The sequence below is a fragment of the Panthera tigris genome, chromosome C1, assembly GCF_018350195.1.
Source record: "Panthera tigris isolate Pti1 chromosome C1, P.tigris_Pti1_mat1.1, whole genome shotgun sequence".
Classification (NCBI taxonomy): Eukaryota; Metazoa; Chordata; class Mammalia; order Carnivora; family Felidae; genus Panthera; species Panthera tigris.
Genome location: NC_056667.1, coordinates 35,803,282 through 35,817,559, shown reverse-complemented (window position 1 = coordinate 35,817,559; position 14,278 = coordinate 35,803,282). Strand labels below are relative to the sequence as shown.

General features: G+C 39.9%; 1 protein-coding gene across 6 annotated transcripts in view; it reads right to left on the bottom strand.

Annotated features, from left to right (window-relative positions):
- LOC102953070 (nuclear autoantigenic sperm protein) overlaps positions 1–14,278 on the bottom strand; it is a 43,015-nt gene that overhangs the window by 3,349 nt on the left and 25,388 nt on the right. For 4 of the 6 annotated variants that reach the window (XM_015535353.2, XM_042996962.1, XM_042996961.1 and 1 more), the window contains 8 exons: positions 12,905–12,955; positions 11,283–11,393; positions 8,875–8,955; positions 7,828–7,937; positions 6,106–7,125; positions 607–686; positions 350–435; positions 157–230 (listed from right to left, as the gene is read on the bottom strand). In XM_015535353.2, the coding sequence (XP_015390839.2) occupies positions 157–230; positions 350–435; positions 607–686; positions 6,106–7,125; positions 7,828–7,937; positions 8,875–8,955; positions 11,283–11,393; positions 12,905–12,955 (1,613 nt within the window). Of the gene's footprint in view, positions 1–156; positions 231–349; positions 436–606; positions 687–6,105; positions 7,126–7,827; positions 7,938–8,874; positions 8,956–9,262; positions 9,268–11,282; positions 11,394–12,904; positions 12,956–14,278 lie in introns of those variants that run through there. The other 2 variants (XM_042996965.1, XM_042996963.1) reach the window with 2 other exon arrangements.

Sequence of the window (14,278 nt, the reverse complement as noted above, 5' to 3'; positions counted from 1 at the left end):
TTCACACAGCTCTAGGAGCTATAGGAACCCAAACTGACTGTCCTTTAAAGCCAACTGCCCACAACTTATGATCAATCAAGCTGAATTTTAAGGAATTAGAGGAAGAATGGGGGCGGGGGGACATTAAAGGAGAGAGTAAAATGAAAAATGTATTACCAGATTCAACACTAACTTCTCCAAGTTTAAGATGTGCCTGTGCAGCATAAAGCTGAGCTTCTTTTGTTTCTTGCCTAAAAGAAGGAAAAGATGATCAGAAACCTTAACAGCATTTGCACAAGCCTAACTGGTATTCTATTTTCATTCAACCTCCGAACTCCCAACCTGAGCCTAGACACAACAAAAGTTTTACCTTTTAAAAATAATCTTTGCTAAATCCAGCATATCCCAGGCAAGCTCTAGATTCCCAATCTCTTCCTCTTCACTTTCTTGAAGAGACTAAAAAGTATATCCAAATCATTGGTATTAGGCAGCAGTACAAGACAGGCATCTTTAGATTACAAATCTAAATGTATAACTAAGAAAAAGCTATGATAATAATCAGGCATACCTAGTAAGCTACAGTCCTACAAAAAGAAAGCAGAAATTGATACTGAACAAATAATTTACCTTGTTTTCAAGAATGGATTCATTTGGTGTTTCTTCAGCCTTGTCATTTTCTTTATCCTCCTCTTCTGAGCCTTCAGTTTCTGCAAGCAAAAATTACTCAGTATTGAGAATACTAAGGATATCTTTTAACTAGTCAGAAGTTCCAATAAATGTCGGTTGAATAACCTATATTCTGAGGTAGAACAGGCCAGATGCTAAGTCAGTTAATATTTGAACTGGATAGAAATATAAAGCCAGTGATTACAGTCTAATTCATGTGTAATCTAGATTTAGATTGTATAATCTTATAGCATCTATGGTTTATACCTTCAGTGATCAGAAGGCTGAATGTTTCTCTTCTAAAAATCATTCCTGATCTCTCAGATCAAGACATATTAGCTATTGTAGCCTTTTGTTTACTAGAAGTTCCCATCTACTCAGCCAGAAGCAAATGGAGACCTCAGCCAGTGTTCCTGGGGTCTTTAGGCCACTTGTTAGAGAATACTAACAAGCTGACAAAGTATGAAAAGTTAAATTACCCCAGTCCATTCAAATCAAGAATGCTCAAGAGACTAGCTTTCCCACAACAGAGCTGTAGAGAGAAAAGCATAGTCCTTACCAACTCTCACCAATGAGCATGCCACAGACTCCAGCCAGCTCTAGCACATACAGAAATGAGTGAGCACTACCACAACCAATTATTCTACTTCAGTATAATGATAAAATTTGCAGCCATACTGACACTGTATTTACCATACTGGCATACACTCACAAGTCAAATGCCTAGTAGAAGGACAGGCTGCTAATAAATAGCTCTATTCACCACATGAAGCTCAGAATATCAAGCGGTTAAAAATGGGCTTATAGGGGCGCCTGGGTGGCTCAGTCGGTTAAGTGTCCGACCTGGGCTCAGGTCATGATCTCGCGGTTTTTGAGTTCAAGCCCCACGTCAGGCTCTGTGCTGACAGCTCAGAGCCTGGAGCCTGCTTTAGATTCTGTGTCTCCCTCTCCCTCTGTCCCTCCCCTGCTCACGCTCTCTTTCAATAATAAATAAACATTAAAAAAAATTTTTTTAAATGGGCTTATGGGGGCACAAACAGTTCACAAACTGGGTATAATGTGCCTACCTCTGCCATCTTTCATTAAGCATTTTTAACACAAGCAAAATATTGTCTCTTAAGCTATTATGGGAACATGAATATGGCAATTAGGCCTTAGACAGGAAGTCAGGCTAAAGGACTTTTATCTGTCTAGCAATTCTGGTTCAGGATGGGAACAGGCAAAGAAAATTCCTAAACATTATAAATTAGTAGGACAATCTAACAAAGTCCTTTAAGAAGGGCACCTGGCCGGCACAGTCAATGGAATGTGTAACTCTTGATCTCAAGATTTTAAGTTCTAGCACCACACTGGGTGTAGAGATTACTTAAATAAATAAAATTAAAATTAAATTAAAAAAAGAAATCCTCTAAGAATCAATTACAAGTTACAAGCTAATTAACCTCTTTGGTAAACTTTTATCAAATGAGTCACTTTTCCCGTTGACCATGTGATTTAGTGCTTCTGAAATAAATACCCACCATCACACACCATTATCTTTCCATGCCCAAATTTCCAAGATGTTTGTATACTTAGTACACTGTTAAGACTAGATGGTAATGAAGCCCGTTCTCCAGGAGAATATGCAAAACGGGTGAAGTAAATCGGTGGAACATTTTACCTTCACAATTTGTAGAAAAAATTAACAAAATGTGTATGGTTATTCTCTATTTTTAATTATCTGGTATCTGTTCCTACTCATACCAGAATGCTAGGTGACATCTAATTTGGCATAAAGTCTTACTGAGTTTTACATCAAATTTTTAAACTAAAACTCTTATGATAATGTGAGAAAATATTGGTTTTCCTGCAGAAATTTGTACTACCTTCATGGGATGGTAGAGAAGCAGCTAGGTTAATGAGAAAGCCATTACTTTAAAGTAATACTTTCCAATCTGGTAACCTGTATTTAAGTATTAATAGGAATTGCCCTGATGTCCTCAGTAAAGTGATCTGTTAAAATATTTTCCAAACTTCTTTGAAAGTGGAATCTTCTTTGTAGTTTGCCTATTATCATCCTTTGGAGAAAGGGAAACACAGTTTTATACCATTTCTCTAATTTGTTGCCTGTTCAAAAGTTAAGGGCACAGAATGGTGCAAAGAAGAAAATTCCTCTTAAAGACAAAGTAAAGGCAATCTGCTGGTTCTTTGGTTATTCTAGCACTCCCACAGGACTAAGTCAGGTAAACACTACAGACTGACCAGTAGTCTGAGCATGGCCAAGCTCTGTGCCTACAATTTAAAAACTTTGTTTACTTATCAATCCTATCTAGTGTGACAATCAGAAAAGAACAGATCAGTTATCTTTATTAGGGATAAATGCCATTTTAAGAGAGGTGGTAGAAAATGGGATTTTAAGAGAAAACCTCTGGGATACCTGGCTGGCTCAGTTGGTAGTATATGTGACACTCTTGATTTTGGGGTTGTGAGTTTGAGCCCCCTGTTAAGTGTAGAGATTACTTAAAAATCTTAAGGGGCACCTAGTTGGCTCTGTCAGTTAAGCTTCCAACTTGGGCTTAGGTCATGATCTTACAGTTCAGGAGTTTAAGCCCCATGTCGGGCTCTGTGCTGATAGTTCAGAGCCTTGAGCCTGCTTCAGATTCTGTGTTTCCCTCTCTCTCTGCTCCTCCCCGACTCATGCTCTGTCTCGGTCTCTCAAAAATAAACCTTAAAAAAAAAATTTTTTTTTTTTTTTAATAAAATCTTAAGGGGTGCCTGGTTAGCTCAGTCAGTTAAACTGCCAACTCTTGATTTCAGCTCAGGTTATGCCCTGGCAGTTAATGAGATTGAGTCCCACTTTGGGGTCTGTACTAACAGCACGGAGCCTGCTTAGGATTCTCTCTTTCCCTCTCTCTCTGCCCCCCACCTCCTGCCCCATACTTGTGTGCACTGTCTCAAAATAAACAAACATTAAAAATTTTAAAAAATAGGGGCGCCTGGGTGGCTCAGTCGGTTGGGCGGCCGACTTCGGCTCAGGTCATGATCTTGCGGTCCGTGAGTTCGAGCCCCGCGTCGGGCTCTGTGCTGACAGCTCGGAGCCTGGAGCCTGTTTCCGATTCTGTGTCTCCCTCTCTCTGACCCTCCCCCGTTCATGCTCTCTCTCTGTCTCAAAAATAAATAACATTAAAAAAAAATTTTTTTTAAATAAAAAATCAAAATTCTTAAAAGATAAAGAGAGAGAAAAAAACAAAACAAAACACTTATAAGATTTCTGCAAAGGGACACCTGGGTGGTAGGTGGTATAGTTAGGCATCTGACAGGCTCAGGTCATGATCTCATGGTTCGCGGGTTCAAGCCCTGCATCAGGCTCTGGGCTGACAGTGTGGAGGTCTGCTTGGGATTCTCTCTCTCTGTTCCTTCCCCACTTGCTCACACACTCTCTCAAAAAAAAAAAAAAAAAAAAAAAAAAAAAAAAAAAAATTCTGCAGGCTAGTGTTGCCACATAAAGAGAAATAGAGCACAGAGAGTTGAGGGCTTGGGCCCTAGAGCCAGAAGGTTTGGGTACCTCAGCCCTCCACTTATTGGCTATATGACTAAGGCAAATTGCTTAACCTCTTTCTGCCATTTCTTCATTTGCTTTTAATTTTTTTTTTTTTTTTTTTTGAGACAGAGATCATGAGTGGCGAAGGGTATCCCAAGCAGGCTCCACACTGTTAGCATAGAGCCCTACTCAGGACTCGAACCAACCGAGATCATGACCTGAGCCAAAATCAAGAGTGGGACGCCTGAATGACTGAGCCATCCAGGTGCCCCTGCCATTTCTTCTTTTGTAAAATATGGAAAACTACCTTCTTTAGAAGTAGAGTGGTAGCTGGGATAAGACTAAAAACTGCAACTGATGACTCCTAGGGCTTTTATAAGTGTTTTGAAAAGAGTGACCAGAAAGTTTTTGATAGGAGATGGGATTAAAGGAGATAAAACTACCTTCCTCACTGTGAGGTAGGCTTGGGGACAGCAATACATTCATGTCAGATCTAGAGTTGGATTCTAGTACTATGACTTAGTATTTGACCCTAAGCATGTAACGTAATCCCTAAGCCTCAATTTCCTCATGGCTGTAAGTGGAGTAATACTACCTACTACATAGTATAATCTTGGAATAAAAAATAATGTATGTGAGAAAGCTCTAACAATGTCACTTGTGATCCCACAGAATAGTTTTTGAACTGGAGAAATAGGACATCTCTACTGTAGCTTATTATTCAAAGTCCAACTTAAAAGAGCCAGCAGAACTTCTTACTGTCTTTGCTCACTATCATTAAAGATCAAGACATGGTAGTTTCTTAAAAATTGAGGTAATTCAGTTCTGTGCTTTTTCCATAAAGAACTCCTAAAACCCAATAAGCAGCCCAATGGTACTACCACTTAGCCAATTCATTTCTGGTTACCATGCCTGTGCTGGCTGGAGTGCAGCGACCTGCACATAGGTAGAATGTATTTTACCAGGATGAGCTGCAAGTACTGATTGTTTGTTTTTGAAAATCTAAAAGTAAAGAGAACTCTTGAAGTAGTCTGGCAATTATATGAAGTAGTAACTATTAACTAGAATATACCTGTGGTTATTAATACCAACGTTAGATGAACCTTACAGACAGTAGAATCCTCAAATGATAGTACAACTCAAGTCAGACGTGCCAGTTATCTAATTACTAATTAGAGGCTTATACATCTTGATGGAATTGAATCAAAATTAGACCAATACTATACAAAGCATCCAGACACTTTATAACGTTCTAAGTAACAAAAACTTCAGTTTAGCAGCCAAAGCAAGCATGAAATGAGGGGGAAAGCAGCAAGAGAGCTAACAGTTAAGTTTTTCATTATCTTTTGGAGGGGCTAATTTAAAACTAATGTGAATAAGCCTCTAAGTACTTCCTGAAGACTAAAAGTAAAAGTCACCAGAATTCTTTCACTGTGGTTAACTGCCTTCATTTAAATGGCATGCCTGCTTAAGTGTACCAATTCACTGGATTCTACTGTTCTAATCCTGCTTCCTAAAGCAGAGAATAGGAACCATGTGAACAGTAAATTTAAAAATCCAGAGGCATGCAAGTGAACATCCATTCAGCATTCTCTGCCAGCCTAGCCCACTATTTCCCTACCTACTCCACCACCCTCCATCCACCTTTATTGGCTAGTACAATACAAATTACTGATAGCTAGCCAAGTCTCAGAAATCACAGAGAAGGCCTATTTTGCAGTTAGTAAAAGCGTTAGTTTATAAGCCAGCTAAAGACTTGCTTTTGATTTAACTTGCTAAACTTATCACAATCTTCTTAAACTACCCCCATTTTCATTTAGCCCTTTCCTAATCCAAAGGCAGACGGAAAATCCTGAATGGAAGGCTGACTTTTACCCATGATTAGTGAGTCAAATCCAGAATGTACTCCACCCACTGCAGCTCTTGCATATCCCGGTTACCTTCACCCTCTTTCATCTGTTCTTCTCTCTCTTGTGTTTCTTCATTAGCAGCTATCTTAACTTTGTCTTCAGGGCATTTCTCAGTAGCCCCCTGGGCTACCTTGGTCTCAACCCCATCTCCAGCTGCCTCAGACTCTTCTGTGGACAGCTTAGTCTCCTCCTGGCTAGGAACCAACTCTGCCCTGACCTTCTCCTCTAGTCCTGAGCCATCTTTTGTTTCTGTCAGTCCTTCTGCATTAGTCTGTTGTTCAACAGGAGTCTGATCTCCTGCAGCTGACAGTCCATTGACTGCACCATCCTTAGGGAGAACTGTGATCTCCTGCCCAGGCTTCTCAGAGACTTCTGACCCAGCTTTTACAGCTGAGGACTCTGCAGCCTCTACTGTCACCTCTGGTGACTCTTCAGCAGGAGGCACTTCTTGCCCTACCAGCTGCTCAAGAACAGCCTTTCCTGACTCATTTTCAGAGGCAGCTACCTGCTCCTTTGGCTCATCCCCACCCACATCCACTGGCTTGACTGTTGAATCTATAGGCTCTGCTTCTGCCTCCACTGCAGTACCCTGCTTTTCAAGAGTCATATCAGACTGCTCTTCTAAAGCTTCTTTTGGCTTCTCCTCTATGCTCACAATTACTTCTCCCTGCTTTTCTTGACCTCCTTTTTCTCTGCATTCTTCTTGGATGTCAGTTCTACAAACTGATTTTTCTTCCTCAGCATCTGGTGCTTCCTCCTCTGGTCTCTTCTCAGAAGTGACCTTGGCTTCATTCAGTCCTTCTGGTGCTGCTGTTTCTTTTGCTTCCTCAGTGGTTTCAGCTAACTGATCTGGAGTGGATTCAACTTTTTCCTGTAGTTCCTGTGCAGGCTCACTTATATCCATATCTTCTCTTCCACCCTTCTCCATTTCAGTCTCCTGCTCTTTATCAATTTCAGGCTTTACCAGAGACTGGTCTTCTGGTTTTTTTGCTTCTTCTTTTTCTCCCATGGCGTCATAAACCTGTTCTCTCAACTCTTCCCTTGCTTCCTCTACATGGTTAAAGAACATGAAGCATAAACATGTCTTCGAGTTTAGTGATAAAGGCATAAACGGAAACTAAAAATACATTCCCTTTAAACCCTCAAACAACCTGGCTTAAATTTTAGCGATGACCTAAAACTTATCTACCCCCTTGAGAAAAGCAAAGGGAAAAAGTCCCAGATAGCAGAGCAACTTATTGCAAAAGAAACCCAAGCTCCTTAAATTAGATACTCTTTTACTTGAGCATTCTGATTATCAGTTAGGTAAGAGATGCCAAGCTTTATTCTCTCCTCTGAACATTATAAACCTCCAACTGACATGTAAAACTCTAGTAGCCAAACTCTACTTAGAATTTAACATTTAATTTTCTTAGCCACAAAAAGTGTAAAGACTCCAAAACCATGACTATTAAAATCACTGAGCTGCACAGACTTTTAAAATTTTTGCATCAGAAAAATATTTAAAGTTGTTGTATATTTAAAAGTAACAATTTAACACATTTATTGGGGAAATTAAGTTTTCCTCTTACAAAAGCCTGCTGTCAGTTTCAGTAATTGGCTACCTCCACTGTAGTCTCCACTAGATGCAGGTTATTTACCCCCTAGCAACTTAGGGAGAGACCATCCAGGATAGGGAGAGCCTTACTTCCATCATCTGTACACAAGAAATATACGTCGCATCTTCTGAATGTCACATGCAACTCCACATACCATCTATGTTATCATTATTTTCTACCAGAGATTCGTCTTCTGTTTTTTCTCCTTCCTCCTCTTCCACATGCACACCTTCCAGGGCATTTCCCAACACACCATTCTCCATTCTAGGAGAATAAAAGGAGAAAGCACCAGAGGTATGATGGATAGAACTAACAGTTTTTCTAAGACAAAAATTACAGTCCTATATCATAAAAGCAACAGAAGAGCAATCAAGCGCAGGGAATATAAACTAAGTTTTCAGAGACGAAAAGCAACAATCAAAACTAATATAAATTAAGACTGTAAAAGTACTGAAAGAAAAAAGCATACCCTTCATCCAGCCACCTAAAAAATACTGATGACTCTTGTCAAAAGAACAAAATCAATATATTCCCTTTAAGTTATAGCCATTGTATTTCCTAAACTTCGCATCCACCCGCATTTCTCTGGATGGCTTAAAAACATTCTGGCAAGACTTTCATGACAAATCATGGGAATGATCTACAAATTAGAAAACTTACCAGATTAAACAGGGCACAAATTATTTGCTAGTTTGTGTACCCTCAATAGATTCTATTCTGGTTAATAAACTTCAGTGGAAAATACACCAGTTTCCAAGAGTTTAGACTACTTATGAGTTTTATTTACTAGAGATTCTCATATGCTAATGTTTTCAAATTGTCCTTCATTCAGTCCTTGTTAAGGATGATCGTTCTGGGCTGAGAGTGCTTTTAAGGATGACTGTTTTGGGATGAGAGTGTTTTTAAAAGTTCTCTCTATACTGGACTTCAATAAATTATTGACCATTCACTAATAGAAACATCTCTGCCTCTAAAGACCCCAAAAGTCAAAACCCATGCATAACTTTACTCTGCTTCAAGTGCCTTTGAAAACTTCCATCAATATGTCCTGTTCCTCCTAAACCCCCAGTTCACTTAGCTCATGTGAAATCACAAAGCTAGTAAACAATCCTGGCAAACAAAGAAACCTTAAGTTTTTAAAGAGACCATCATAATGTTACACAAAACACCCTACTTAAAAACTGTGGCTTAAAAGACATACCTTGCCAACTCCAGAAGTGATTTCCCATAGAAAAAGAAGGCTTCTCCACACTCATTAGCGGTCTCTCCATACTTCTTACCTCTACAAAGAGAAGAAACGTCTAAGACCTGAATTAACATCTAGTCTAAAACATTCATTTCTAGTTCTTTAAAATGACATTTCTTCAGTAACACATCTCTCTAGGAAACCAATATTCCCCTCCTCTTGCTTTCAAGTCAAGGTCAAAGGGTTATTACCTGGTCTCTCTACATATACATTCCAATTAACATCAATTTGCTATGGTTAGAGTATATAATCTTAAGAGACAAACTACATTAATAGATATTTCTCCTGCTAGAAGATGGGTGTCAGCATAGGCCAGAATAGTTAAAGGACCTTTAGCTGGAACCTAAAAGACTAATAAAATATATGGAAAGACATCATGTTATAGAAGGTAAGACTCTCTGGAGTAAGACTGTCTGGGTTCAAATCACATCTCTAAACTTTAGCTGTATAACCTTAGACTCACAGTGCCTTAATGTAGAAATGTTAAGAACTGCTCAAAGATCTATTCTAAGAATTGAATTAATGTATACAAAAGTACGATGCTTAGACATAAAGACAGCACTATATGTAAGTTTTAGCTATTAAGATCTAGATAGGGTGGCTCAGATCGTTAAGCATCCAACTCTTGATTTCGGCACAGGTCATCATCTCCTCATTGCGGAATGAAGCCCCATGTTGGGCTCCATGCTGATCCTGGACCCTGCTTGGAATTCTGTCTCTCCCTCTCTCTTTGCCCCTCCCCCCATTCTCAAAGTGAATAAACAAACATTAAAAACAGCAAAAAAAAAAAAAAAAAAAGGAATTAGACACTATATTAATGCAGACATCTAGGAATAAGATTCTGCTCTATTGGGAGAAGTAGTGGGGTTGAGACAAGAATGGACTGATACGACCCTGACTGAATAAGAAGGAATGAAAAAGCCAGAGGCTTTTAATCACTGTGAGCCTGAAACCCAGTTTTATTATAAGCATTTCTATTATAAGGATTTCTTCAACTCAACTCCATATAACTACTCAACTCATCAGGGAACATGACTAACTTCAACTGCTACTGGTAACAGGATGTTACCTATATTGAGAAACTAGCTCAAACCAGGTCATAAGGCTGAAAGGCTATTGCTTGAAGATTCAACTTAAATTTCTTCTCTTCCAGTTAAACGGATACATTAAACTCTTTGGTTAAAATAAATCACTTTTGAGGCACTAAATAAAGCTAATCTGCTTCCTCATGATGTAGATATATATGGCCACCTAGTGGTAGCTGCCAACTTCCAAATAGTTGCAACAGAGAATAAAGGTGCTAACGATATGAAAAATTCTGCACTTATATCAGCATTAGTGGTAGGGTGGCCGTTATGGCTTACCTGGGACTTTAAAAAAAAAAAGAGAGAGAAAAGAAAGCACTTGAGCAGGTGAGAGGGGCGGGGGGGGGGGGGGGGGTGGGGAGGGAGGGAGGGAATCTTAAGCAGGCTCCATGCTCCGAGCCTGACGGGGGGGGGGGGGGGGGGGGGGGGGGTGTGTGCTCGAGGCTCGATCCCACCCTGGGATCATGACCTGATCTAAAATCACAAGTTGGTTGCTCAACTGAATTACCCACCCAGGAGCCCCTACGGCTTGCTTGGACTTTGAGGAGTTTCCCCAGACACAGAACTTCCAATGTTAAATTAGAAAAGTCCCAGAACAGGGGCGCCTGGGTGGCTCAGCTGGTTGGTCATCCAACTTCAGCTCATAATCTTGCGGCTTGTGGGCTCGAGCCCCACATCAGGCTCTGTGCTGACAGCTCAGAGCCTGGAGCCTGCTTCGGATTCTGTGTATCTCTCTAGCTCTGCCCCTCCCCCACTCATGTTCAGGCACGTGCGCACTCTCTCCCTCTCTCAAGAATAAATAAAACATTAAAAAATAAAAAATTTAGAAAAGTCCCAGAACAAAGCAGGACAGGTTGGCCACCCTAATCAGTGGTGGTTAGAAAAACAAATTACCTTACTCAGGAAAAGCAAAGACCAAAATTGCTCAGTGATATGTAAGTCTCATCATTAGTTACAGGAATAAACTTGTACATGAAAAATATCCAATCTTTTAAAATTCTTTCCCCCACAAGACAACCATATATATACATATGTATATATATATATACATACATATATATATATGTATATATATATATGTATTTATATGTATTTGAGCAGAGAGAGAGGGAGAGGGAATCCTAAGCATGCTCCCCATTGACAGTGCAGAGCTCAATACAGGTTCAAACCCAAAACCATGAAATCATGACCTGAGCCAAAATCTCAGCCATCCAGGCACCAGAAGACAACCTTTTAACGAACAAAATATACCACATCATATCAAAACACAGTACTTACAAAAGACTAGCTGCTTCCTGGAATGCATTGACAGCTGCTGGAATATCCCCCATCACCAGATGTTTCTGTCCTAAACCCAACAGTTTCTTAGCTTCATTATCCACATCCAAACTGCAAGAAAAAAGTTTTTCAAGTGTCAAATACTGTTTAAAACCCACATTTTTTGGAATACCTGCTATGTATTTTTTTAATTTTTACTTTAGAGAGAGTGCAAGCAGGGAAGAAAGGCATAGGGAAAGAGAGAGAATCTTAAGCAGGATTCTTCACACACAGCATGGAGCCAGCATGGAGCTGGATCCCACGACCCTGGGATCATGACCTGAGACAAAATCAAGAGTCAGACAATCCACCGACTCATCCAGTGCCCTGAATACCTGCTACATTTAAACCATTATACTTTAACCTCTTTAAACCTCTGACCACTGTGGCAAGGCCTAGCTAACTCACATTTATTTATCACTATAACATCAAAAGAAATCCTGGGACGCCTGGGTGGCTCAGTCAACTAAGCATTTAACTTCAGCTCAGGTCATGATCTCACGGTTCAAGAGTTCAAGCCCCACATGGGGCTCTCTGCTAGCAGCACAGAGCCCGGTTGGGATCCTGTCTCCCTCTCTCTCTGACCCTCTCCTGCTTGCTCTCTCTAAAAAATAAACACTAAAAAAAAAAAATAATAAATAAACGTCCAGCTTCTGTTCAAGTCATGACCTCACAGCTCATGAGTATTCAAAGATAGGTTAACATTTGCCAGGCATGTAATGAATAAGGAGAACTAAGTAACTTACAATTTAATATTTTAATCAATGTGAAAAACCAGAAGACATCACTGTCAGGAGGATGCCATACTTTATATATTTTTTAAATTTTTAATGTTTATTTATTTTGAAAGAGATAGAGACAAGAGCGTGAGCAGGGGAGGGGCAGAGAGAAGGAGACACAGAATCCGAAGCAGGCTCCAGGATCTGAGCTGTCAGCACAGAGCCCGATGTGTGGCTTGAACCATGAACTATGAGATCATGACCTGAGCCAAAGTCGGACACAACTGACTGAGCCACCCAGGTGGCCCAAGACTATACTTTAAATTACACACAAGTTAGGGGCTTCTCTGGGTGGCTATGACCTCACGGCTCATGAGCTTCAGCCCTGTGTCGGGCTCTGTGCTGACAGCTCAGAGCCTGCAGCCTACTTCAGATTCTGTGTCTCCCTCTCTCTCTCTCTCTGCCCCTCCCCTGCTTGTGCTCTGTCTCTCTCTCTCTCTTTCTCTCTCTCTCTCAAGGGTGAATAAACATTTTAAAAAATAATAATTAAAAAAAATAATAATAATGATACTATGGTGCCTGGGTGGCTCAGTTGGTTAAGCATCCAACTTCGGCTCAGGTCATGATCTTATGGCTTGTGGCTTCAAGCCCCACATCCAGCTCTGTCTTGACAGCTCAGAGCCTGGAACCTGCTTCGGATTCTGTCTCCTTCTCTCTCTGCCCCTCCCCCACTCATGCTCTGTTTCTCAAAAAATAAACATTAAAAAATTTTTTTTAAAAATAATGACACTGCCCTCAAGTTATATAGTTCTTACGTTTATGTTCCAGAGATAAAATCTAACTGTACTCTGTAAACAATCTTACCTATCCACTTTATCTGCAGAGGTAGAGGGAGCAGGAGCATCTTCTTCAATCCTGTAATGAAACATTAAGAGGAAACAAAAATGAGGTTATTTTAAGCCTGGAAATTACATAAATTAAGAAAAATATAAAGCCATAAAAAGAGGGTGCCTGGGTGGCTCAGTTGGTTAAGCATCCGGTTCTTGACTTCAGCTCAGGTCATAGCTTATAGTTCATGGGTTCAACCCCATGTTGGGCCTTATGCTGGCAGTGTGGGGCCTGCTTGGGATTCTCTATGCCCCTCCCCCACTCTCACACTCTGGCTCTCTCAAAATAAATTAAAAAAAATGTTTTTAAAAAGCCTTAAGAAAAACCACCATTTATTAAATGCCTGATAGGATATTAAGATCTTAAAACCAATATTTACTTCTATTCAATCTTCACTCATTCAAATATCTGTTAAATACGTATTTGCTAGTCATGAGATATACTACAGTGATGGTCACATCCTAGCTTTAAGTTTATGATTAGGTGGATGAAAGTGAAGTATTTATTATAATGCAACATATGCATTACTGAAAAATCTCACATTCTGCTTAACTTCTCACTAAAAATAAGTTTTCTGTTCTTTAAAAAACAAAGAAGCAAAGTTTTCAAGAACATTCATTTTTTGAAAAGTTTTAGTAAGTATCTTTAAAACATTTCATAGTTGTGGGGCACCTGGCTGGCTCAGTCAGTTGGGAATCCGACTGGTTCAAGTCATGATCTCATGGTTCCTGAGTTCAGGCCCTGCATCAGGCTCTGTGTGGACAGCTCAGAGCCTGGAGCCTGCTTCAGATTCTGTCTCCCTCTCTCTCTGCCCCTCCCCCACTTGCTCCCGCTTGCCCTCTCTCAAAAAGAAACAGCACGTGCTTGCTCTCAAAACGAAACATTAAAAACTTTTTTTAATTAAAAAAAAAAAAAAAACATTTCATAGTGGCGTTTACTGAAAAGGTCTAGAAATAATGACCAACTCAGTAGCAATGAGTACCCCACCCCTAGCACCCAGACTATATGCCTAAAATCCCATTTCTCACTAAAAGGAACCAAGATTCCACTGAGAAGTTAACAGATTCTAAGCTGGGACAGGGAAAATACAAAGGTGACTTTGGCTTTCATGCCAGAAAGCAACAAAGCTATTTCTAATAACGACTTAGGAGTTCTATATACTTATGGTCATGCCAAAAGGAATTATAAAGCAAATATGGGGAATCCAGGGAAAAGCAGATGAATAGTTCTTTGTGCCATTTTTGCAACTTTTCTATAAATTTGACATGTTTCATAATAATTTACAAAAATATTACAAAAGCAAATTCAAGAGCCAGCCTGGATAAAATTCCACTGGTGAAAAGAAGAGTC